Source organism: Python bivittatus, unplaced genomic scaffold (genome assembly GCF_059951505.1).
Source record: "Python bivittatus isolate LINGU-HERP-01145 unplaced genomic scaffold, Pbiv_v1 ctg000050_np1212, whole genome shotgun sequence".
NCBI lineage: Eukaryota > Metazoa > Chordata > Lepidosauria > Squamata > Pythonidae > Python > Python bivittatus.
Genome location: NW_028277033.1, coordinates 6782980 through 6808348, shown reverse-complemented (window position 1 = coordinate 6808348; position 25369 = coordinate 6782980). Strand labels below are relative to the sequence as shown.

The 25369-nt window shown below is 40.1% G+C and overlaps 1 protein-coding gene across 1 annotated transcript in view; it reads right to left on the bottom strand.

Moving 5' to 3' along the window:
• SH2D4B (SH2 domain containing 4B) overlaps window positions 1-25369 on the bottom strand; it is an 81232-nt gene that overhangs the window by 39520 nt on the left and 16343 nt on the right. The window contains exons 3-4 of the mRNA XM_088130187.1: window positions 24603-24753; window positions 5115-5262 (exon numbers count right to left, since the gene is read on the bottom strand). Coding sequence (XP_087986313.1) covers window positions 5115-5262; window positions 24603-24753 — 299 coding nt within the window. The remainder of the gene's footprint in view (window positions 1-5114; window positions 5263-24602; window positions 24754-25369) is intronic.

The window sequence follows — 25369 nt, the reverse complement described above, 5'->3', positions numbered from 1 at the left end:
CAGAGGGACAAGATAAACCCTCATTCATTTAGAAATTCTATCCACTGGCTAAATTAGTTGCATCCTCAACATCACTGCAACATTCACTGACCACAGCAGCTGCACTCGGTCCAACACTACCTCTTCTGACCCCTGGCAGTGCTGAGCAGAGGGGCTGACGTGAAGGTTGCAAGACCTGATGGGACCAGCTGTGCTTCTAATGGATAAATTAGGCTTCTACTGGCAGCACAGAATAGCAAATTGAGGCCCACAGTGACATCTGTGCATCTTTTTGATCACCAATTCTGGCTGAGAAAAGCCAAGTTAGCATGTCTGTACAATTGGGGGGGGAGGGGGGAACATAGCAGGATTGAGCCACATTCTCTTGGCCTGGGTCAGACACAGCACAGAGCTGCTAACTCCAGTAAACATGGGCAAGAATCATGTCAAAAGCATGATACCCTTCATCAACCTGGATACCCTCTCCTGGATACCCTTCATCAACCTGCTGCTTTCCAGATGTGATCGCCTTGTTGACTAGGGATGATGGCAGTTGGAGTCCAACATCTCTGGCAGACACCCAGCTGGGGAAGCCCACCCTGAATGATTCAAGAAGCATATTTTCATAAGAATTGGATTTAAGAGTATTGGTGGGGTTTAGAAAAGCTTTTTAAAACTGTTGCAATGTTCTCTCACATATAGAGTTGTTATTGCATATGTATGCATCTAACTCCTATATAATTGGCTACCTTTACGTGGCTTCATAACCTAATGATCTGGTTAGTAAAAGAGAGCCAGTTTGGTCTAGTGGTGAAAGCACCAGGCTAGGAACCAGGAGACGGTGAGTTCTAGTCTTGCCTCAGACATGAAAGCCGGCTGGGTGACTTTGGGCCAGTCCCTCTCTCTCAGCCCAACTCACCTCACCGGGTTGGTGTTCTGGGGAAAATAGGAGGAGGAAGGAGTATGAGGTATGTTCTCCACCTTGAGTTATTTATAAAAAAATAATAAAGGTGGGATGATTATTTTTTTTAATTGAATGGGATTTTAAAAAAAAAATTGAACAGGACCCCACAATAAAATGCCAGGTTTAAGCTAAATCAGAGAATCGAAATCACATCCTGAGAGAAGGCAATAGCAAAACTACTTCAGTGTGATTGCCAGAAAAATGTCATGGTTATGTCCATATAATCACAAGGAATTGAGTTCATCTTGAAGGCATCTGTACTTGGCCTGTAGAAATGGGGCAGACCTGATACAAATGCACCCTGGACATAGAACAAGGGTCAGGGCTATGAGCAAGTTCTCGGTCTCTGCTCTGCGTGGGTAATTGTGCAGAATGGCATATCTGTATGGGCCTGGGTGGTATGGTGCAGTCCAAATTGGCCTGCTGGTTTCCTGCTGGTTTGTGTATTGCACAAGTTATATGAATGTAGACACGGCTGCAGGTGAGGTCCCAAAAGAGCTACCTGATTTCCTGAGTATGAGTTTAGGGCAATAAAGACTAACTGACAATATCCACCTTTTGTATGCAATCAAAACACCAAACTGCATGTTCCATAATTCAGGTTTTCTTTTAAGAATGTATTGAATATCAGAACTTTTCTGATGCTAAGAGCTGCTAATCAGTGGCACAATCTGCCCAGAACAGTAGGGGCTCAATGACAACCACTCACAAATATTTTATTGCATTCATTCATTGATCAGAGGGCTGAATGCCCTATAAGATCTCTTCTAGTCCATGCATTCTATAATTACACAAATATATTTTTGTCTTTACAAAGGCCAGAAAGGGAAAATTTGTATTGAACTGATGTTTTATAAAATACCTGAGACCACACTGACATGCTGGAATTTATATATATATATATATATATATATATATATATATATATATATGTGTGTGTGTGTGTGTGTGTGTGTGTACACATACATACATACATACACACACACACACACACACACTCATTCATTCATTCATTCATTCATTCATTCATTCATTCATTCTTGGAAAGTTTCAATGCTTACAAGGACTGATCAAAAAGTTTCTAAATAGCCAGCAAGTTTGCAACAGTGTTGTTCAGGCTGAATGTTTTGTTAAAAATAGCCAAAGATGAGAAGTAAGTATTTAGAGACATGAAAGAAAAAGTGAAGTGTTGGTCCTGGATGAAGTTGGACTGTGGGAAATGCAATTGCAGAAATAGAATTGAAAAATCTGGATGTGTGCATGTAAAAGGAGGCCTGGGTCAAAAGTCTGCACGGGGACTCAGAAGCTGGTTCAAAAGGATCATGCCTTCTATTTCAATTGAAAAATAAGCTAATTTTACACACAATTTCCACTCTCCCCTTTATCATGAAAGTTAATTATTCAGGATTTTCTTTATTAGGAATGTGAGAGGTCAGGTACAGTCAGGGTTAATGGGAATATCATTTATCCCATGCAAATTTAATTCAGTGCAAAATGACAGGGTTTCATATCAAACACAGGTCACAGCCTTTTAGATAATTAGCATATAAGAATAACTTCATAGAGCACATTGACCGTACTAAAAACTAGAGGTGGGTAAATCTGTGTGATTCAGAATCTTATTTGCTCTGCATTTTCTCTATCTTCATTCTGATTCCTGCATCTGTGTTTTCCCCCCCAAATAAATAAATAAATAAAAACAAGTCTGCACAAAACTGCAGGGATCTTTATGAACATCTATCTATCTATCTATCTATCTATCTATCTATCTATCTATCTATCTATCTATCTATCTATCTATGGCAGTTCACATTATTTTCACCAGTTTAAGCATCTGTGTGTGTGCTCTCCACTAATATAAACTGGCACAATAAACAAATGAATGAAAAATGCATCTAGTTTTCATTCTTCCTTAATATTGACAATTTCCCATTTCCATATAACATCCCAGAACCCAGGAAACTAATCAGCAGCACTGGACAAGTTTCTTCTGGTTTGTGCACAGCTTTCAGAAGTGCAGAATGTGTAAATCCACATTAAAGTTAGAATTAGCCCATTTTTCTCCACCCCAGGATAGGAAACCAGTGAAATCCATAAAGAAGAGTTCTCACTACCTATGTATTTTTTAATGACAACAGCCTTCAGTTTTGTAGCCCAAATGATAATACCACCTTTGTGCAAAAGTGTTAAGAATTGCAAAGCAAACTTGAGGGGGTGGGGGGGCAGATCCTAAAATATGTCCAATGACATTTGACCATGTTCACTCATGATGGCACCTGGCTCTTTGAAAGGGACGGATCCCTTCCCAAAAAAAATCAGAAGGGAGGGGAAGTAGGATGGAATATTTTTCACAAATGCCCTCTATAATGCAGCATTTAGTTACATAACTGCAAGTGTTTATTAATTATACGCATTTATTTATAAAATTATATCCCATGTTTTCACTGCTGAAAACGATCCCACCACAGGGATCCAATGCACTTAGAAAAAAAGCCCACATTATCGGCAGTTAAAAAACATGGTCAATAGATAAATTTAGTTTAAATAGCTCTTTAAAATACAGTATATGTTTAAAACCACAAATCCCTTAACACTCTAGAATTCTAGGTATGTCACAGAAAATTAGAGATAATTTTCAAATCCTTGTACAAAAAATAATCTAAAATGGTCTTTTCCAACTGGTATCCCCCAGACATGTCAGACTAAATATCCTGTCATCCAAGAAAGCATCAGCCTGGATTCAGACGTATCTCTAAATCATCAGTTCGGAGAGCTCTGCTAATGGACAAAACGTGAAACAGAACTGAGAGGAAGATAACCATGAAATTAGAACATACAACTCAACTGCCCTCTTTTTATTAAGAGTGCAGCCTCTCTTCTTATATCTCTCTGATGATTTGTTATTTCTCTCAGGTCTTGGGAAGGAGTGCTCCTTCCCTCTTTGTTCTACTGTGTCTCCATGAGAAATAGCATTGCCAATTGATGAAATTACAGCCTTTTCCTCAAGGTCATTGGGAAAGCAGTCTCTGAGAAAGGAGCAGATGCATCTGCATAGAATACATGCACATCTACTGTTGGAAGGTATAGAAAGTATACCCTCCAGATGTGGAAGCTTCTAGTTGTGGTGGATGAAAACATTCGTGAGCCAATGGTCAGCAGAGCCACGTGGATTGGAGTTATGAAATCTGACATAATTGGGGAACACATTGAGAAGGGTGACAGAAAGTATTCTTGCTTTCAGCTTCACAATGCTAGAAATCTGACATAAGGGGCATCAGTGTGAAATATGGTACCTTTACATTATAGCTTCTCATGCTTACCAGACGGTTACTTTTTCTTGCTTAGTTTTCATAAAAGGTGGCAAAATGCCTTTGTTGACACCGCCTGCTTCTTATCCCCAGCCCATGAGTGAGATATGTTTAAGGAGGTTCATCTGGTGGGACTGAGAAACCGTGGTGGCTGTCTCCCTATGGAACAACATACCCCCAGATATAAGACTAGACCCCACCTTGATACTCTTCCAAAAGACCCTTTTTTGCCAGTGGGCCTGGGAATCCCAGGTTGAAATGAAGCCCATCAAATGGCTAGTCTGAATGTGCTGTTGCCAGGGGGGTTGGGGGTGTAGTGGGTTTTGTATTTGGGGTCTGATTTCTGTAAGCCTCCCAGAGTCACCCTGTGTGAGCTGGGAGGCCATTTAAATTTGTTATGATAGATAGATAGATAGATAGATAGATAGATAGATAGATAGATAGATAGATAGATAGATAGATGGGTTTAAGTCATTCTTAGCTGTAGCAGGGCTAAAATAGTCACACACACACACACACACACACACACACACATTGCCTTTTCCATACAAAGCAAGCTGTTAGGCTTTGTCACTTATTACCTTGGAGGAAAGTCCCTTAAGGGACTTCAGCATTTGGAGCAGAGGTAGGATAAAAGGGACAGAATGGGTACAGAAAAAGGCATGCTATTATTACTTTGTGCCCACTCAAGGATAGGCACAAAACAAGTTGAAGAGCACTTCAATTCAGCAAGTGGAGAAAGGCTCTGAGACAACCAAGCTTTCATTCAGGAAAGCTTAATTCATGCATCATGTAATGTTTGTTCAACCTGCATCAAGATCTTGGCATAATTTAAAATCCTCTTTAGCCTCTGGTTTACTCACACTGTTCTTTCCATTCATGGTCTTCCTTTTCACTGTATTTGCTGCACTGGTGGGCCTCCTTGAGACTCATGTACAGCTCCTGAGCTCTGAGTTCCTCCTGCTTTCGAATCTGCTCCTCTCCTCTCTGCATTTCTTCTTCTTCTCTTCTCTAAACAAAATGAATAGAACATGAAATTTAGGGGGAAAGAGCACATGAAGAAAGTCCCTCTTTCTGCAAGGCTATTCTCAAAGCATTTTATTGTCAGGATTTCTGAAAGCTGAGCTGTGCTCACCAGCCAACCTGCACTATTATAGGTGATAGTTTGAGAAACTGGGAAAAACAAATGTGAGCAATGAATTGAATTGAACCAACAGGAGCTGATATCTCCTTTTACAAACAGGCACGTGGTGTGACCATATGAAGGGTTTCTAACTTTCCTCAGCCATGAAATTGCTAGAAGGGCAGAGATATAAGTTACAGTAACCTCCAATTTGGAGTATTAGAATTTGTACTTGATTCAAAGTGCTGGTTTTATCATTTAATGCTTAAATCAAACCATAATCCATTGGACACATGAACACTTTGATGGTAAATAGAGTGGTCAGCAAAGTGAGAGGGAATCCTTCATAGTGTTTCCAAAGAGTACTTGATCAACCGGGGCTGCTAGTCATTTTCAGGAACCTGTCATTTCTTCCCTGAGGCTAATGAGTAGGGGGAGAAGAGCAGTCTGCAGAAAATCTGTAGGAGGATAGAGAAAACCCTTCATGGTTTTCCCTTTGCTCTTGGAATACTTGCTCAAGAAGAAAATGGCTAAACACCCTACTCATAGCTCCATATTACTGTTTGTCACTGCAAGAAGCCATCAGTCTATAAGCAGGATCACTTGAAGAGGAGTGGATCCAATTATTCTTTTTCTTATCTCTCTCTCTCATGTTTCCATTGAGGAAATGTAAAGAAAAGACTGTGTGGGTGTGAATGGAGTCATGGCATGTGGATCCCAACTTTTGATCTGAGAGTGAGAGACAGAAACAGCTACCCGCCCCTAGTGATAGAGCTCATATACTCTGCTCTAGCTGTGAAAGCTCTCTGCAAAATTCAAAAGCCTGATTTGTAAAAGCTCTGAATCATGGTAGAAGCATCTCTGTATTGCATGATTTGAGACCTCTAGTCCATAGACCTTTCAGGATGGAGTTAAGTCTGAGGAGACTAAGAGTCAGACTTGCTTCTCTCAAAGATGGGCAGCCAGTTCTTGCTTGACCAGACCAGGTCCAGTCTTGCTACAGGAGAATCAAGCCCCAGTAAATGATCTCTCTAGCCTCAGATATTTGAATTTGCAGAATCAGGAGTTCCTCAATAATCAGGAAAATTTCTCTTCAGGATGGGAAGCAAACCATCTTACAAGTGATAGCTGCCTACAGAAGCCTCCCATTGATATTAAAAGAGTGTTGGCGTTACCATTTTATCTTTTCCAACCCAACCAAATGTTGGAAAGAAATCAAGCAAAATGTTGGAAAGAAATTAAGCAAAAGAAATGAAGCTTGGGATTCTCTCCTTCCTCCTACTCTCCAAAAACTGAACAGAATAGGAACAACCTTGGTATGAGAGGAAAAGCTAGAAAGGTAGGTTCAAAATTGGGCTGGATCTGAGTGGGAACTGCAAAGGAAAAAAAAAACAGTCCAGAATAATTCTCCCAAGGTGTCCCTATGGGAAACAAAGGTGGGTGGTGGCTTGGAATGCGGCTGCCTCCTCCATTCTAAGCACACACACACACACACACACAGACACACACACACTGTCATGTCACCTACATCCAAACTACTTTTAAGAACTGCAGAAGCCATATTCTGCAGGCTTTTCCCACTTTCTTGCACTGTTGTAAGGAGAGAACAAAGCATGAGCACTAGAACATAGCTGGGGTTATCCAGGGCCCTGTTTTCAGCTGCCCTTATTCTCTAAGGACCTCTGCCTTAATTATATATGTCATTCGTTTATGTACCTTGACCCAATTTTTCATGCCTGTCCATGACACTGATTTTCTCTGGAGGCCTCAGGTACCTGAAGGACACAGAGTCGCCCTTCATTTGTAGAGAATGTTGATGGCAGCAGTGACCGAGAAACAAAGCCACCCGTGCTTTTCTTACTCCTTCTACTCATGTGGAAAGCCTGTGTGCATTTCCAATGTCTGAATAGGTCATTTGTATCTTATGTTGGCAAGACTGAAGCCTTGAAAATGGTTGTTGATGAGGAAATTAGGCTTGAAAACACACACCTGTGTCCCGAATTTGTGTCCCCACTGTCATTCTAATATTTCAACCTTCAAGGCAGTTATCATATTCCAATTTTCCTCTCCCCAGTTTTGGTAAGCAGATGCAAGGGTTTGGGGCGGTATTTGTTTTTAAAACACTGTTTAATCCCAATATTTCAGTATCTGATAAAGGAGTTTAGGCTTAAACAGTAGTTCAAACACAGTAGATGGACCAAAGGTTCTTGTTTGCTCAGACAATAAATATATGAAAAGAAGACAAAATGGAGATAGAATGGGTGCACCCGAGAAGTACTGACATTCAAAAATTTCCAAAAAGAATAACTAACCTGCCATTTGCAAAGAATTATTACAGAAAGCCTCTCCTATCTAGATGTACTTAAAAAGAAGTCCCGCTGAAAAAAATCGAAGTGCCACATACTGTGTAAAGATATGTATAACTAAAGCAATGAGTCCCTTATCTGATGCTTTTCTAGCTTTATGTCAGCTATCACTGGTAAATTCATATATCAAGAATTTCCTGTAACCCCTTTCACATTTTTTCATAAAGTTCTCTACTAATCACAGAAGCAGATCAGTTGACATGGTGCAGATTCAGAAGGCTTCCCAGGAGACTTAAGGAATCACTTTGATCCATGAACTGAATTGTCTCTTTATGATAGCTAGCTTCATTGCGCTTTGGCAAATGTGTATAGTGGGAGTATGGAGACTCTGAACATTTGACAATCTTTCAGAAGATTCTCCAGTATGTCTCTATGACCTTTAAGATACCAGCAAGGCTCCAATGGCTTGATGGTTCAGAGGCCAGATGTATTTTTAAAGGAATGGTGCAGTTAAGGAATTGGCATTTCTTGTTAGCAAGGAGGGGAGAGAACAGATACGCTCTTTCAAGTGTAAATAAACAAGGACAGGTGTCTTGGGTTTCACAAAGATAGCTTACTTAGCACAGCCTGTCAGCGGACGACCTTCAAAATGCTTTTTGTCCATTGACATTTCAAACATAATTGGTAGAAAGGAAGCAATTTGCTAATTACAAGCATTTATCATATGCAGGGAATACAAAATTGGGAATGAATGCAGGTTGGTACCATTGGCACAAAATCAAGCTGCTTTGCCAGGCGGTCTGAAAAATTTTATCAGGATAACATCTCTTTAATCTGCAGTGGGGTTCCTATCACTAAGCAAGGTAGGTATTGCTATTTATACTAGTTGGAAACTTGGAGGCTTGGTTCCCCCACCCCACCCCAGAGAATTTGCTCCATAAGGCCCAGCGTGATTCATAGATCTCTGTAGGGTTTCTGTTTTTAAAGAAGGGTTTCCTCCTCTTGCCTTTTTATACCCAAGCTTTTCATAGTTTTTTTCCTGGATTAAAAAAGGAGACCCAGCTATGCTGTGAAAGATAAGTTTAGCTTGAGAATTATGGATGAACATCCTCCTTGGCTTGGATGGTAGCCCAAAAATCTGCCTTCTAAATATAGCCTGTCACCTGCAAATATCTGCAGAGCTCATGAATGACATAATTCTTGACCATGAGAGAGCTGGAAGAATGATTTATTCAGGTAGCTTCTTTACTCCTAAAAGCATATGGGGCAGGATGCAGCCAACATTAGGGCTGTGCAAAATTTTTCATGTTCAAAATATTTCCAGGTTGTTCTGACCCTGCCTTCCAATGTTGGTCCAAGAATTCTCGAAGTGGTTGCATCTTGAAAAAGGGCAGGCTGAGCAAAAAACAATTTGCCTTTGAAATTTATTGATACCACTACTTAACATGGCAACTCCATCTTTTAATTGCAGTGGGCAAAAGATTCAATTACATATATAAAATGAATAAATACAATGCCCAAATTACAGTTTGCTCTGGCCCATAATTAAGAAATCATTGCTTTCAGTATTATTTACATCTCTCCTAATTCAAGCTGGGAAAGAATAGGAAAACTGATCTGGGTTGGGAACACAACATTTGTGTTAGTTGAACAGTATGGCCATTGTGCACTCAGTTTATAAACATAATTCTTTCCTTAATAAACACACTTCATTATCATCAGAATTATAACAAAGTACAAATAAAAAACAAGATCTACAACAAAGACATGAAGATGAAGGAATAAAGTTATTTCAGAAATTACTCTGACTTTGAGTAGCTCCCTCTAAATCATATAGGACATAATAAATCAAATCAAATCCATCTTTATTATAGTCATTGACCAGCATAATAGGACAAAGTAAATTCAGTTTTAATTTGCGGGCATAGTTGAGAAGCAGCAAAATCTGACCTTCACTCTAAATACTGTAATGTTTCCCTGGATAAGTGCATCTCTTCGTTTCTCCTATATAAGAAAATGCTTAGAGGAGAAAAGGGGAGGGGGGGAGAATCCTTGAGAAAAATATCTAAAATACGTGCCTGATATCTTGCAGCCCAACTCAGCTGGTGAAAATGGATCAACAAGAAATTTATTCTTTTTTTGCACAAAAATAAAAATGTGTATCTCTTAAGAGAAATGGTTCTCATTGCTGTACCACAACCACCGCCAAAAAATCCAAAACATGTTTTGCATTAGGATTGTGCTATTACTCCTATCTTTTTAAAAAGGTTTAACAGCAAAGAAAAACCTTTCAAGCATGAAATAAAGATCATCCAGTTATCTTGGGATTTTAACAATAACTGGCTGCTTTTTCCTCCTGGCAGTATCTGCTCCCACTTGTCTTCCAGTGGGTATCTAACTGATCCCAGTCAATTGATCCCAGGGCTTTCATCTTATCTTCCTCTCTTCATCCTGTTTATGATTTTATCCTGTTATTGTCCATCACCATGTCCTAATGGGGCATGGCTGAAAGATATTACATTTGAAATGAAATACACAAAAAATTAAATGTGGTTTAAAAAAGGCAAAAACTTCCTATCTCACTTCATCTATTCATTCATGGGAACCTATGGAGAAGACAGAATTTATTTGCTTTTGATCTTAGCTTTGGAAGTATTGCATGGAGACATAAGACAAGATGAGAGTATTGCTGGAGTGAGGATTAAAAAGAGACATATAAATTACAGGCATTTGCTGATGACTTGGTGATAATTATGGAAGATTCTCTGGCACGAACAAAAATATAAATGGAAACACTTAAGGATTTTAGAGTATTAGCTGATTTTAAATTAAATTAACAAGCAAAAGACAAAGATGCTAACAAAGAATATGAAAACATAAAAACAAATGGAACTGATAGATAACTGATAAACTGGTTTTCAGATTGAGAAAAAAGTGAAATACTTGAGTATTACTATGACTGAATAATTATGTTAAGACATGGAATGAAATTAAGAAGGACATGTTAAGATGGGGAAAATTGCAATTGTCATTGTTGGAGAGAATTTCTGTGATAAAAATGAATGTTTTGCCTAGAATGATGTTTTTGTTTCAAACAATATCTATTCTGACAACTGATGTACCATTTGAGCAATGGCAGAAAGATATATCTAGGTTTAAGGGGAAAAGCCAAGGGTTAAACGTAAAGTTCTCCAAGATGCAAAGGACCAAGGAGGATTGGGGTAACCTGATTTGAAACTGTATTTTGCAACCTATTGCTTGGTCTGGGTGCTGCTGAGAAATAAAAGAATTTTAAAACTAGATCTGAGGTTTGGATGGCATGGTTTTCTATGGTACGATAAAGTTAATGCCAATGTAAATTTTAAGAATCATTATATTAGAAGTGCCATATTGAGCAGATGGAACAGATATAAACCCAAACTGTGCCTAAAAATGCCTTTATGGATCTCAGCACAAGAAGCATTTTACAGGAAAGAAACAACAGGTAAGGAAAAATTGTTAACTTAGCGAGAGTTTTTAGAATCGGAACATGGAAAATATAAGATGAAATCAAGAGAGCAATTGATTGCAAAGGGATTTAGCTTTCAATGATTTTCATATGCACAGGTAAGAGATTTAAGGTAGATAACAGGACATTTGGAATCAAACAGCAGAAGGCAGAATTTGAAACTGAATTATGCACAAATGTTGCATGTGCAATTACCAAAATGTACAAACTTTTCTTGAAATTAGAAATGGAAGAAGAACAAGTGAAAGAATGGATAATAAAATGGACTTTCAATACAATATATTGAGGGATAGTTGGAAAATATGTGGCTGAAAGGACTGAAATTTACATTATGTTACAGTTTAAATGAGAATTTTTATAAAATGATGTACTGTTGGTATAAGATTCCAGAAAAATTGTCTAGAATGTATAAAGGTACTTCAAATTTATCTTGAAATGTGGACAACATGAAGATGGACTTGTAAAAAAAGCCAGAAATTTCTGGATTCAAATACATATAATGATACAATGAATAACATTCAACTGAAACCAGAACTTTACTTGGATAAATGGACAGCCGGTTAGAAAAGAGCCATGGAAGATTATTTTTATATATGATTACTTTTGCGACACTAGTATATGGGCAAAAATGGAAAGATTCTGAAATAGCCACAATGGAGGAATGGTTGGTGAAGATGACAGAACTAGCAGGGATGGCAAAATTAACTTCTTTGATTAGAGAAAGATCAACAACTACATTTATCAGTGACTGGAAACCCCTTATGGACTTTTTGCTGAAAAAAGAGAAAAATGAACTTGTGATTTCTGGGTTTGACAATTAGAAAGGGTAGCTTATGGAAAGAAGCAAATTATGATGTAACCTTAGAGAGAGAGGGTAAAATATAAAAGTGTTTATAAATGCTGTCAAAAAGATTGAAAGCCATTTCCTTGTAATCTTTTATTTTATTTTATTTTTATTTTTATTTCCTACTTCTTTCTCTTTTTCTCTTTTTTCTCTTTTCTTTTCTCACTATGCACTGTTTCTTCATCTACTCCATTTCTTTTCAATATCTGTATGATTTTTATCTTGTTAACATTTCTTTAATAAAAATGATGTGTTTGTGTCCATGCGTACGTGTGTGTGTGTGTAAAGAGAAGACAGAATTTATGGTTATTCAGGTTTCCAGTTGCGCTGACTTTTTTTAAAAAAAGGTTTGTTTGTGTTTTCAACTGGATTATATAAAACCAACAACTGATAGAAGTACAACTTGGGGACCCACTGTGTAATATGGTGCTTTTAAAGGAACAAGATAAAAACAGGATAGAAAGTAAGAATCTACGTTCACTCCCTAACTCTGTCTCTTATGTTCATGAACATGTATACACGCACGCACAGAAAGACACACTCATATTGATCTGAGGAGGATCTTGCAACCCTCAAGATAGCTCTCTGTCTGAACCGCACAGAGCATTTAAGTCTTCTTTCAGGTAACCCACAATTACGTTCCTTCTACATAGGAAAGAGGCCTCCTCCTTTTTTATTTCTTCCTAGCCCAACTTTGGGCCCTGGGCTCTAAAGTGATGCAATTCTGTGTTCAAGGTGCCAGTTTAAGAATAATTTCAACAGCTTTGAATGGTAAGGAACAACATCCACAATATTGATTCCTTCTATCAGAAGGCCCCTGGGAAATAGATGTCAGTCTTTGCTAGTTTAGGGCTGATGCAGACTCCCTACTCTTCAGAAGAAGACAAAAGAGAGAGAGAGAAAGAGGCGTGACCAGCATCCTTTGGTAGTAATAAACTAAGTAGGAGAATTACCATCGCTTCAGCCAGGCAGCCTATCACCCAGCCTGTCACCCAACTAGCCCATAGATGTGGTTGGGCATCAAGTCAGCAAGATGCCAACATCCCTTCCTGTCATCCATCCACTCCAGAATGGAGGAAATCCTTTTTTAAATGGTTTAATTTAGATTATGCCCATGAGAAGTTTGAAAGTAACTCTGTTCTTGGTTTCTTAATGGATGGACCCCAAAATAACCTGAGGTTTATTATCCTCAACATTTCCATGAGGAGACCTACCTTTAACTTCTAGTTTTGGGAGACTCTGCTTTTGTTTCTATTTTGCTTTCATTTTTTCCCACATCTCTTCATCCTTCTTTCTTATTCCATGTCCCCAGATTGTGCTTGCCTTTCTCTCATGGCATCTGAAGTGGGGGGGCAGGGAGGGAGTCAAGATATCTGCAATATCCAAGCCCTCGTCTCTCTCTCTCTCTCTCTCCACAACACACACTTTTAAAAATGGCAAGGCTCAGATCATGTAGTGAAAGATTCATCTTTAAATAAAACTAATTCCCTGGGGCACAACAGAGGCCACAACCCTTTAGTAGCCAACAGACTGCATGTGTGTGTTGGGGAAGGGAAAGAACCAAAATATTGGTCATTGAGGAGAGATTAAAGAGGCAAAATGAATGCTTTGGCCATGCACAGGCTTAAAACATTCATTCCATCCCTTAATCCCCAGTCCCCAAACAGATCCCGGACTGATCCACTTTGGGAGTGCAGTTCTTGAAATCCTGCTCAAAATCTCACATTCTGCAGTCCTGCTCTACATACTTGCATTCTCCTGATGGCACAGGGAAGCCAGAATAATTCCTACTATTTGTCTGTTTGACCCACTTCTCTCTTTTCTCCCTTCGCTGCTCTTCCTTTTCCAATCATTTATTTATAGACTTACTGCATTCGTGTCCTGCCTTTTCTCTGAGAGCTCAAGGCAACTTACATGGGATCTGTCCTCATTTTCCCCCACAATGAGGTAGGAAAGGACAGCAGTGACTGGTCCAAAGTTGAGGGAGGGGGAGTTGCAATTAAGTTAATACATTGCTTGGCTTCTGGGAAGCAGATCAGAGATGGCGGGGGGGGGGGGGGGACCCAGAAATACTAGGTTGTGTATTTCTGCAAAATGTATTTTTAAATGAGCTATGAAAACTCTTCAGAAAGACAAAGTAGCTCTTTTTAGTTATCAAGACATTAGCATTTCTCTAGCTGAGCATTATGCCCATTTCACAGTCATAAAACAGATGCAATCCTCTGCTACAGAGGATAATGAGACCTGTCACATCATATAAATGCCTCTGCAGATTCCTATATTTGGGAAATTGATCAAGCAAAAATATATCACTAGAAATTACCGCAGATCCCTCGGGGGCTGCAGAATTCTTTCCTAGTGAAAAAACTGTGTTTTTGTTTTTGTTTTCAATCATGGAGAGAGTTTTAATTAAAGCAAAATAGAAAACTGCATAATAATTGGGGGGAAACCTTCTTATCATTTCTAATGCACATCTTGATTGCAAGCTATTGTTTCCTGCTCCTTCTGTAGCTCAACAAACCACTCCAAACACATGTTGAGTGAATTGAGGCTGGTTGATTCTTGGCCCATCTCTCCTATGCTTCTTTGTCACATAAGACTCTACCAAGAAGTGTAAATAATCTCAAAGAGTTGAAACATCAGAAAACCAACCTTTAAGGCACCTCTCACAGGCACCCTCACTTTTTTTGGGGTGGGGTGGGGAGACTATTCATAGCTTGTAGTCATGTATGTTTATAAGTTTATGCATGTGTAAATCTTGGTCTCCATGGGTTCTTTGCTCAAATAGATAGCATATATCTTACAATATATACCCATGACACTATTCCCTCTAGGAATAAAAGAAACATGAAGAAAAAGATCAAATAGTAGTAAACCATGAAATTAAAGATGGGTGATAAGAGAAAATAAAAGAAAATCTAAATAAATCCAGATTACATCACCATTTACCTCTCTATATCTTTGTACCTTTGCAAACTCTCTTTGTTTCCACTTAGTCCATATGCTGATGCCTTTTGACTCTGATATGTGGCCTCTTGACATTCCCTTTCTCTCTCGGAGGATCTCATCAACTCCACCCAGCCACAACTTTCTCAGTCTTCCCCTTCTTCTCATCCCATTCATTCTACCTTCACACATTGGTTTTGGGATTCAGTTCTCATTCTTTCTCTATATTACCAAACCACCTCAGTGTACTTCTTTTGTAATGTCATTCATTTCTATATGCAGTCCACTTTCACTCAACACCCATACTGTCTTGATCCAGTCTCTTCATATTTTACATACTGTACCCACTTCTTAAATACTATATTCCCACTGTATTCATCTGACTTTGCTATTTCTCCCGGCATCACTCCCATATAATAAAGCAGGCAAATACTGTGTGTGCTCTTATACACAGCCATTTTTTGCTTCTTTCAATAAACATTCATTCAACAACAGACCTCATACTCCCATTTTAAATTTATCAAGATCTGTGCATCTCAAAATTTCTCCTTCCATTTTCTCACTGTTAATAAACATTCTACCAAGATTCATCTATTTGTTACAGCTTTTTACCTTTTCGATATAGCTTGGATTCATTCACTTTCTTTTCCCTTCAACTGCCTTCGTCTCTGATAGGTTTATAGCTCAAGGCTTTCTCCATCACTGCTCCAACGTTTTGAAAAATCATCCTCATTCATCAACCCTTTGGAGGATAGGCTTATGAAATCATGGTCGTTACGTTTGACCCTGAAGATTATAATTTTATGCTTTCGTTGATTAAGTGACCTCGTAGTCCTATAGGTGTATGCTAATTTTAGGACTGGAGATTTTATTAATGTCTGGAGAGGTAGGCAGCATACAAATGACGGAAATAATTTTTAGGGCCAAACTGTTATTTGCATCATATAACCTAGCATTTACTGAAAATCATTTGGGTTCTCAGCCAACAACACAGCAGCATCTGTATACAGAAGTACGTATGTATTCATATCCCCAACCAACACACCTCTAGCATCACAAGAACATTCCTTATACATAACAACAAGGAAGATCCTACATCCTTGTCTTATTTCCTCCTCAATGTGAACCATTCGCTAGGCATTCTATTTATTTATTTCCATTAAGCTTTACTTCCATCATAATATACATAACAACCAACCTTTACCTCCATATTTGCTTTATCATATACGTTCTATAAATCAACCAATATATAAAAACCTCTCTTTCTCACATGCATACATCAAGCAGTCAAAAAGCCATATGATAAAACTACTCCTGGCTGTGCAACTTCTTCATACAATGATTCTCTACTATAAAGACTTATATAATTGGTACCAGTTTGCTTTGCCTTTGAACTGTGGTGCTGGAGAAGACTCTTGAGAGTCCCCTGGACTGCTAGGAGGTCAAACCAGTCAATCTTAAAGGAAATCAACCCTGACTGCTCATTGGAAGGATTGATAATGAAGCTCAAGCTCAGATACTTTGGTCACCTAATGCGAAGAGACGACTCTTTGGAAAAGACCCTGATGCTGGGAAAGATTGAAGGCAAAAGGAGAAGAGGACGGCAGAGGATGAGATGGTTAGATAGCATCACTGAAGCAATGAGCATGAAACTGAGCAAACTCAGGGAGGCAGTGAAGGACAGGAAGGCCTGGCGCAATATGGTTCATGGGGTCACGAAGAGTCGGACACGACTTAACGACTAAACAACAACAATAACCAGTTTGCTTCCAGGTCCAATTCAAGGTGTTGGTTATCACCTTTAAAGCCCAGATGGCTGGGGTCCAGATTACCTAAGGGACCACCTCTTCCCCATGACTTCAACCTGTCCCACCCGATCACACAGAGAGGGCATGCTTCGGACCCCTTCAGTAAAAGAACTTCGACTGGCGGGGTCCAGAAGGTGAGCCTTCTCTGCAGTGGCCCCTGCTCTTTGGAACATCCTGCCCCCAGAGGTGTGATTAGCCCCCACACTCTTGGCCCTCCATAGGGCTTTGAAGACCTGGTTCTGCCACTTGGCCTGGGGTAGGGAGGGAATACTTCAGGTGTGGGGATGGCTAGCCCCATAGACGCCTGCTGTCTTCAGCCCCAGATCCTTCATCATCTACTTGGACTGTCTTCCTCTTTTTTAGTAATCTTTTTAAAATGTTTATGTTTTATGTATTTATATGTATTTGTGGTTTTAATGTTTTGTGTGAACCGCCCAGAGTCCCCCATTGGGGGGAGATGGGTGGGGGAGAAATCAAACAAACAAACAAACAAAGGGTTGCCTCCTAGTCTCTCTTCCTGGAAAACAATATTCTGTTGTAAGAGGGATTCCAGTCTAAGAGATGTCTACTTCATGGGAAACTGGCTATAGCAGCCTTCCCAAACCTGGGTTAGTTTTTTAGCTTGGACTAGAACTCCCAGAATTTCAAGCAGGAGGGTGAAAATCTGCAGGCACATCCAAAAGCAGAAAGGTTTTTATCATGACATCATGCTTGATCTCTTGCAGATTTTGACCCGCGTGCTCCCGATAGAGAATTATGACTTCAAGATAGCCTGGTTGGAAATGGTTAGCCTAGAAACTCTTGCATCTTCAAACCTTTCATGAAGCATAGCATTATAGTTTTAGATTGATTGATTGATTGATTGATTGATTGATATGTATGGGAAAAAATACACATTCCCCAAGGGCACTGGAATCCTAGATTCAGTCCCTCTTCAGTCACAACACTTGTGGGGTCAGTCACTATTTCTCCATATCTTTCTCATAGTTGTTGTGTAGGTACCACCTATTTTGCAAACTGCCAGAACCCTTGCAATCAATCACTTGTACAGCTAGTTGCTTGCTTCATTTCTGCCATTATAGAGAGAGGGAGGAAGGGGGGAAGAAGGGGGGGAGAATGGGAATGTGGACCGTTAGATTCAGATGAGCTGTTATCTCGTTCCCAGGAATGCCCAAGTCCGTACCAACAGGGGAACCTGAGGACATCTTTGACATGCACAGGAGAGTCCAAGACTGAAAGGGGAGGGGGAGGGGGGGGAGGTAAAACTAAGTTTTGGCACACGCGGGACTCAGTTCCTGCAATGCTTTAGAGCTGTACACTGCTTTCCAATAAATGAACTTTTCTTTGAACCTGCACTGGTTTCAGTGGGAGTTGCTTTCATTGGGAACTGAGTATCATGGTTCTTACATATTGCTGGAACTGACTTTGAGATTTTGTCCAGAATGAAAGTTCACTGTCCATTGGATTTGCATTGAAACTATCAAGGTGGAGGCCGGAGCCGGCGAAGGCATTGTAGAAGATCCAGAATCTGAATGGGAACTGGAGACATCAAAGCCAATAGCAAAACTGGTAGTAAGGGATAAAGAACGGCAGTTAGGCAGATGCTGGACTCAATCCCAAGAGTCCAGGACTTTGCAAGAATATGATATTGCCTCGTCCTCGAAAAAGAAATCCAAGACAAAGTGGTCGATTGGCATTGGCGACGTAAGGGTGGCTCAAAGTCCGCAGGAGAAGAGGGAGCCAGAACCCTGCACCGCTGTACTGGAGGGCCATATGGATAAAATGGAGATCCAGCTTACTTCCATGGCAGGTGAAATGAAGTCATTGACGTGGATGCTAGGGAACGTACTGGGCAGCCAGGACCAAAACCTGCAATCCGGGGATCCCTAAACGACCTCTGGGGACAGTGAGGAGGTGAGTGAGGAATCGGTACCCAGTGAAGAGGAGGAGGTAATTTCCCCAGGAAGAAGTACAAGAGAGAAAAGAAACCCACGACAGCAGTGGGGGCTGAAGATGAAATTCAGGGGGAACCCAGGTCAGTTGCCATGTTTTCTGACACAAGTGCAAATTTACATGGAGAGATGTGGCCACCTATTTCGGAATGATGTGGAGAGAGTAGCTTATGTGTCATGTTCCCTTGAAGACCAGGCAGCAGAATGGGTGGTGGAGATGCGTGAGGCTGAAGCAGCAGAATTAACAAGCTTTGAGTGCTCTGTGTGAGCGTTTAAGGATCCTTTCATCATCAGGACAGCAAAGACGAGCATCGAGCAAATTAAAAAGGGAATCAAATGGCTTCGGCTTACACGTTGGAATTCAGGCAGCTAGCCGGGAAACTCTGAGACTGACCTGAAGCGTTTAAGGTCCAGTGTTTTCAGAAGGGGTTACAACCTGACCTTTTGGGACACTCGCTAGCCAGGGGCAGCCCTGAAACCCTGAAAGAGTGGATTAGCCTTGCAGGGAGAGTGGAGACCGATTGGATGTCTATCAAAAGAAAAGGCACGAGCAGCCAACCCCCCACGAATTCATTGGGCCCGATATTGAGGAGATCAGGCTGGAGACAGAAGGGAAGTGGCCAGCACCAATGACAGGGGAAATGCTTTTGTTTCAGATGTGGAGAAGAGGGACATTATGCTGTGAATTTCCCTCAAAACCAAACCCCACGGGCCACATTGAGAAGCAAGCAGACAGGGAAATCTCTGAAGGGTCTCAAGCTGGAAAAGAGAGGAACAGCTGCTTCATGAGCGGAGGAACTATTTCAAGTCCCATTGATGGTGGAGAGTGAGTTTTCTGAGGATGAACCTCAGCTGGTGGAAAACTCCAGCCGCCTGCTTTAAAACATGCCCAAAGCCAGGCGGATGATTCGGGGCGTGAAGACTCAATGGTGAGTCCTATGACGGTTAAGGTGGGACTAAGGGCATTAAAGACCAACTGCACAGCGGATTTAACTCCGTTAATAGACTCTGGGTGCGCACGTTGCTTAATAAATCCAGTTATTGTGAATGGGCAGAAGCTAGAAAACCCTATTGTTTTTATGCAATTGGACAGGTCGCAAGTGGGAGAGGGCCCCGTAGAATTCTGTACCAAAGCAATCAAAATGAGAATTGGGACTCACTGAGAGACTTCAGAGTTTCTAATAGCTCTGATTGCCGAGCTGTAGAGGAAACATTTCGGAAGACTTTTTGTATCGAGGAGATAGGACTGGTGTGTCACAAATGTCTTTCATACTCCTGGGTCTTTAGGCCCTCATAGATATTAAGCTGCATTAAGAGTTAAAATTTTTAGAACACAAGGTTATTTTCCAGTTATTCTGCACCAGTTACCAGATAAGGATGTATCAACCTTGCAATGTAAGGAGGATACCAGGCACGATGAGGTTGGCTGCTGTCCACTCGTTTCAGGTTTAGCTTATCAAGGGGAGGAATTTGGAAAATCATAAGAGATGCAACACCAGGTGCAATTAATCAGGATGCTGCCATCCTTGGTGGCATGTATCACTCCTCTCAGCTAAGCATAAAAAGCTTCAAAGTTTTGATCTGGAGAGCTTCAATGCAGACCTGGTCCAGAGTGGTGCTGCATACCGGCCGTGTTGGGGTATCGTCGTTATCGTCCTGGGGCTCCCGATAACAGATAGACGAATTGCTTGTTTGGTAATGTATGCCTGCTTCTAAATAAAGATCATTGAACTTCTTCACTACCCACTTGCTGTGTTTTCGCTGCTTCTGAATCTTCTAAAATGGGCATGCTCTAAGACTGGGTCTATCCTGATTAAAGTTGAGGAAACCCATGGTGCATTGGAAAGTGGGAAGCCTGACATTTCAGGATGGTGATTATAGAGTCCCAGAGGGAACTGATACCAGCACACCAAGGTCGGTACTAGCGGCAGTGAGCATGGAGTCTCCCAGACAGGGTGACACTGAAAATACCTGCTCAATCCCAAAACAGTATAGAAACTTAAAAGAAGTGATGGGTGAAGTGGAGTTGGACCAGCTCCCCCTTCACTGAGCAACAGACTGTGCAATTGAAATTGAACCCAAGGCAAAATTTCTTAAACCGAAAATGTATTCTATGGCCCCTATGGCGTTGGGTGCGCTTAGAGAATTCATTGACAAAAATCCACAAAGGGGATTTATACAGCCTACAAAATCACCATTGGCAGCACCTGTTCTATTTAGAGAAAAAAAAGATGGTTCATTCAGGTTGAATAGTAAGTATGTAAGGATACCTGGAACAATTTTGATCACAGAGGAGGGGGAAGTATTAATCTATATCCAAACTAACTTTGGACCCATGTAAATGTAGGGTGAAAATGTCAAAGGTTTGCAACACATTTGTTGGTATCCCTTCCGATCTCAACATGGACTATTTCCAACTTCAAAACAAGCTGTTCTATCAGAAATTCTCCAAGCTTGAAAGAAGGTGCTAATAAGTGCGAGGTAATGCGAATAACATGCTTATAAGTGAGGGTCTGTTTGTTTTTTGCATTACAATATCGTTTTATAAAATGAGGTCTCCACTCATTTTAAAGCAAATAAACTGATTGTGCAGAACTCAAGAGACCATTAAAAAAAAAAAAAAGTAAATACAGAAATGACATTGCCAGGAAAGATAAAAGATAAAGTACACTACATCATATAAATGTAAACAATCCTAAACCCTAAATATTATTGCACATTACATGGTGCAAATTTTATTTCACATTTCTAAAATCCTCAGCTTCTCAGCCCACAGCAGCATATCTGCATGGCTTCATCCAAAAAGAATGCTTTTCAGTGAGTTCTCAAAATAGACCAAACAGCCAGAGGGAAAATAAAGAACAATGATTTAATTATGACATTATAAACCAAGAGTGATAATCCTGGACTAAATGTTTTGGCTGTGTTCACTTAACACACTGAGTCAAAAACTAGCCAACCATATGATTCAACATGTCATACAAAGCCAAAAAATCAGGTATATTGAGAAATCAAGACTCAGGTGGCCTGGGTAAGCATGCGATGTCAACAGAAGCTCTATAGTGCAAGCATTCTTGCAAGCTAAGACATGGGAAGTTGGACAAACTCTGTTTAGAGGATCTGTAATTCTTCATCTGCGAGTCTCTTATAAGTCTCTTTTCTACACAAAGCAGAAACAGATCATTGTGATTGTTTTGCAAAACTTGAGTTTAGAAGTTGGGGGATCTCACCTCAGTAACCATGGCTGACTTCACGTATTGCACTACACTAGAAAGTGGTTTATTTTATGTTGGCTTAGGACATTTTCTGAACATGTCCACCAGGATTCAAAGGCAATTGTTTATAACACAGTCTGTTGTGGAGCTCCAAATAATTGTGGCCTGTTCAACAAATCATGTTACACAAGCTGTTGCTTAATGCAATGGGTGGACTCCACCATTGGCATAGAGCAGCATTTCTCAACCTTAGCAACTTTAAGAGGAGTGGACTTCAACTCCCAGAATTCCCCAGCCAGCCTGGCTGGCTGGCTGGGGAATTCTGGGAATTGAAGTCCACACCTCTTAAAGTTGCCAAGGTTGAGAAACACTGGCATAGAGCATGAGAAATGAGCAGAAACCAAGTAAGGAAGAACCGAGAGTCACCTCCTTCCTCATCTACAATTCAAATGTGTGCATGAAAGCCACAAGGTTTCACCTGTAGAGCTAATTAATTAAAAATATTTTTAACAACCAGAGAGATCATATGATTAGCCATGGAATACTCAAGTGAATGCTTAAAAAATTATTTTCTCCCTGCCCATCAACAGAAAGTCATAGTCAATACCATTGTGGGTGGAAAACAAGATGAAGGATGCAACGCAGAATTGAAGAGAGAGAAGGAGCAAAATTATTTTCAGAAATCATCCTTGCACAATCACTGTCTGCATTCCTGGTTCCCAGAAATTATTATTGCAATCCAAACAGACTATCTTTTCCAAAGATGAAGGGAACCTAGCAAACCCTATTATAATATGAATAGAATAATAGCAAGAAAAAATGGTGAACACATGAGATGGCTCATAAATTTTCAAAGTTTCAATGTCTCCAGTATTAAAAGGATGCATTTAGGAAGTATGAATTCAAACATCAAGTTAATGAATGGAAATAGTTGTAAGAAAAGTACACAAAAATAATATGCAACTCAAGACACTTACAAGTGAAGCATCTATAATTCAAGTTCTATTCTCAAAGCTAAATTTAGTTCCATAAGACACAAAGACAGTAATTTTGTATAATACCTCTGCAAGAAAACTTAGTAAAACCCAAGGACAAATGCTTAAAATAATCCTGGATTATAACCATAAGATATAATCACACCTGAAAAAGTATACATAGCAATGTCCAGGTTGGAGCACTTGAAAACTTTAAAATACAAATTTTCCTAAATGAAATGCAGGGAACATTTACTAGAGAAGGGAAAATAAATTTCACATGTATTATTGCTCAAAATAAGTTGACTTTCCTTCTCCTACATTTCACTTCCTGCTCATCAGTGCATCAGTTGTGTTCCTTTGTCACCAATATAACGTAAGAGATATCAGATCTGATTCATTGTTGTCACAGTCTCCATATGAAGAATAGTGGCAATGCAGTGAACAGGACAGGTGTGCAAAAGGGAAAAGTTAAAAATACATTGGTTTTAGATTTGTTGAATCTTAAGAAACAGGACAGGAGAGTTTGTAATCTGGACATTTTTCTTCCACTTTTAAATCTGATACATAAAGGGAAGATGAGGCCTATTTGTTCTCCATATGCTCCAGAATTTTTTTGTACTTCTTTGCAGCGGTGAGTCAAACTCCAAGGATATTCATCTTCAAGTGGATGAGAAGCACATAAAACGAATGGGAAAAATTCAGAGAGGAAATATGCCTATCTTGTATCTGGGGTGGATGGCAGATTTAAAGGTAGACAAGAGGAATCTTTAGGATCCCTCTGCAAATATCAACTCATCTAGTTCTCACCTTCGCTTATTATCTTGCCTTAGTCCAATAGCGTGTCTTGAAAATATAATATTTCCTTCAGGTGAAGCCAACTCCTCATGACTTTGTGGACCATTCATGCTGTTTTCTTGGCAACAATATAGAATTGCTTTCTGACTGTCTCCTTGCAGGATCTCTCTGCATTTCCTAGTAGCCCTGGTATTTTCTATTTCAATTCCATCGAAGTACTAACCTGGACTAAACTTTCCAAGACTTATCCACAAGGGATAGACCTATTTAAGCCACTGTGTGTATGGCTGTTGTGGGTCTTCCGGGCTGTGTGGCCGTGGTCTTGAAGTCTTGTTTCCTAACGTTTAGGAAACAAGACTTCAAGACCACGGCCACACAGCCCGGAAGACCCACAACAGCCATCGTATGCCGGCCGTGAAAGCCTTCGACAATACACTGTGTGTATGTTTGTTCTTAATGGGGGTGGGGAGTGATTGCCTCCCAATCTCCTTTGTGATGGCTGGTAGCTTGGAAAATAGCTACATCCCAGTGTCCAACCAGCTCACAGAAGTGAGACCATAACAGGGTCAGTTGTGTCATGGCAAACAAAGTTTTCCAATTTGGGGATGGGAGAAATACCCAGGGAAGTGTTATGGGTAATCTGGGGAAAGAAAGGGTACAGAACATTACATAAGATGCATCATACAATGAAGGTTCCTGAATCAAGAGCCGTCTATATTAAATTCAACCCTGAATCTGCATTCTTAAACATTGATCTGAAACTGAACTTCTCACAAGCAGCATTCCACATTTATGAAACTTTGCAATATTCTAAGAAGTCCTCCCACCATACCAAACCCAACACTGGAAGGCAGGATTGTTCAAGGAACCACTGGACCTTTAATTCCTCCTGGATTTTCTCCTCCTCCATCAGTTTGGCAACTTTGCGATCTTCTGTCTCTATTTTCCATTTCTCTGCCACTATTCGAGCTTTCTCCTTAGCCATAGCATCCCGGAACTTCTTCGTAATTTCAGCTTCTTTTTGTTTCCTTACCAAAACAATAAAAGAAAAAGAGGCAAGGCAAGGAAGTGTAAGTCAATCTCAAGTTGTTATTTAGAACAAGCATCTATGGATACTGGACAACCTTGGCATTTTTTCCAGCAATCATCATAGTGACAGAATCTCATGGACATACGTTAAAGTTCATAGGACACCGAAGATTGCTGATGACGATGACTGAACTGCCTTCCACATGTCCAAATGCTCTCAATTCATTTACAGGCCCATGGAAGCATCAGGGACTATATAGTGAACTGAGAACATTTCCTCTAACTTACATAAGTATAATTCAACATTATTTTATATTCAAATGTAAACCAAACAATTCTACTTATTATTTTTATACCATGTCAGGCATGAGAAGTGCCTATAGATAACTTAAGAGCGAGACCAAAAGTTCTACAAAGTTTTGAGGCATTCAGAATAAAATTAAAATTTCCATCCAGTTGAATTCCTGGTGACTTCGCAGACATGTTCATGTTGAAGATGGCTTGCCATTGTCTTCTTCTGGGAGGTTCTTTTGACTTTGCAGTCTAAACCACAGCCATGAGATTCCCGGATGGTCTTCCACCCAAATGCCAAAGATGCACAACCCAGCTTAGCTT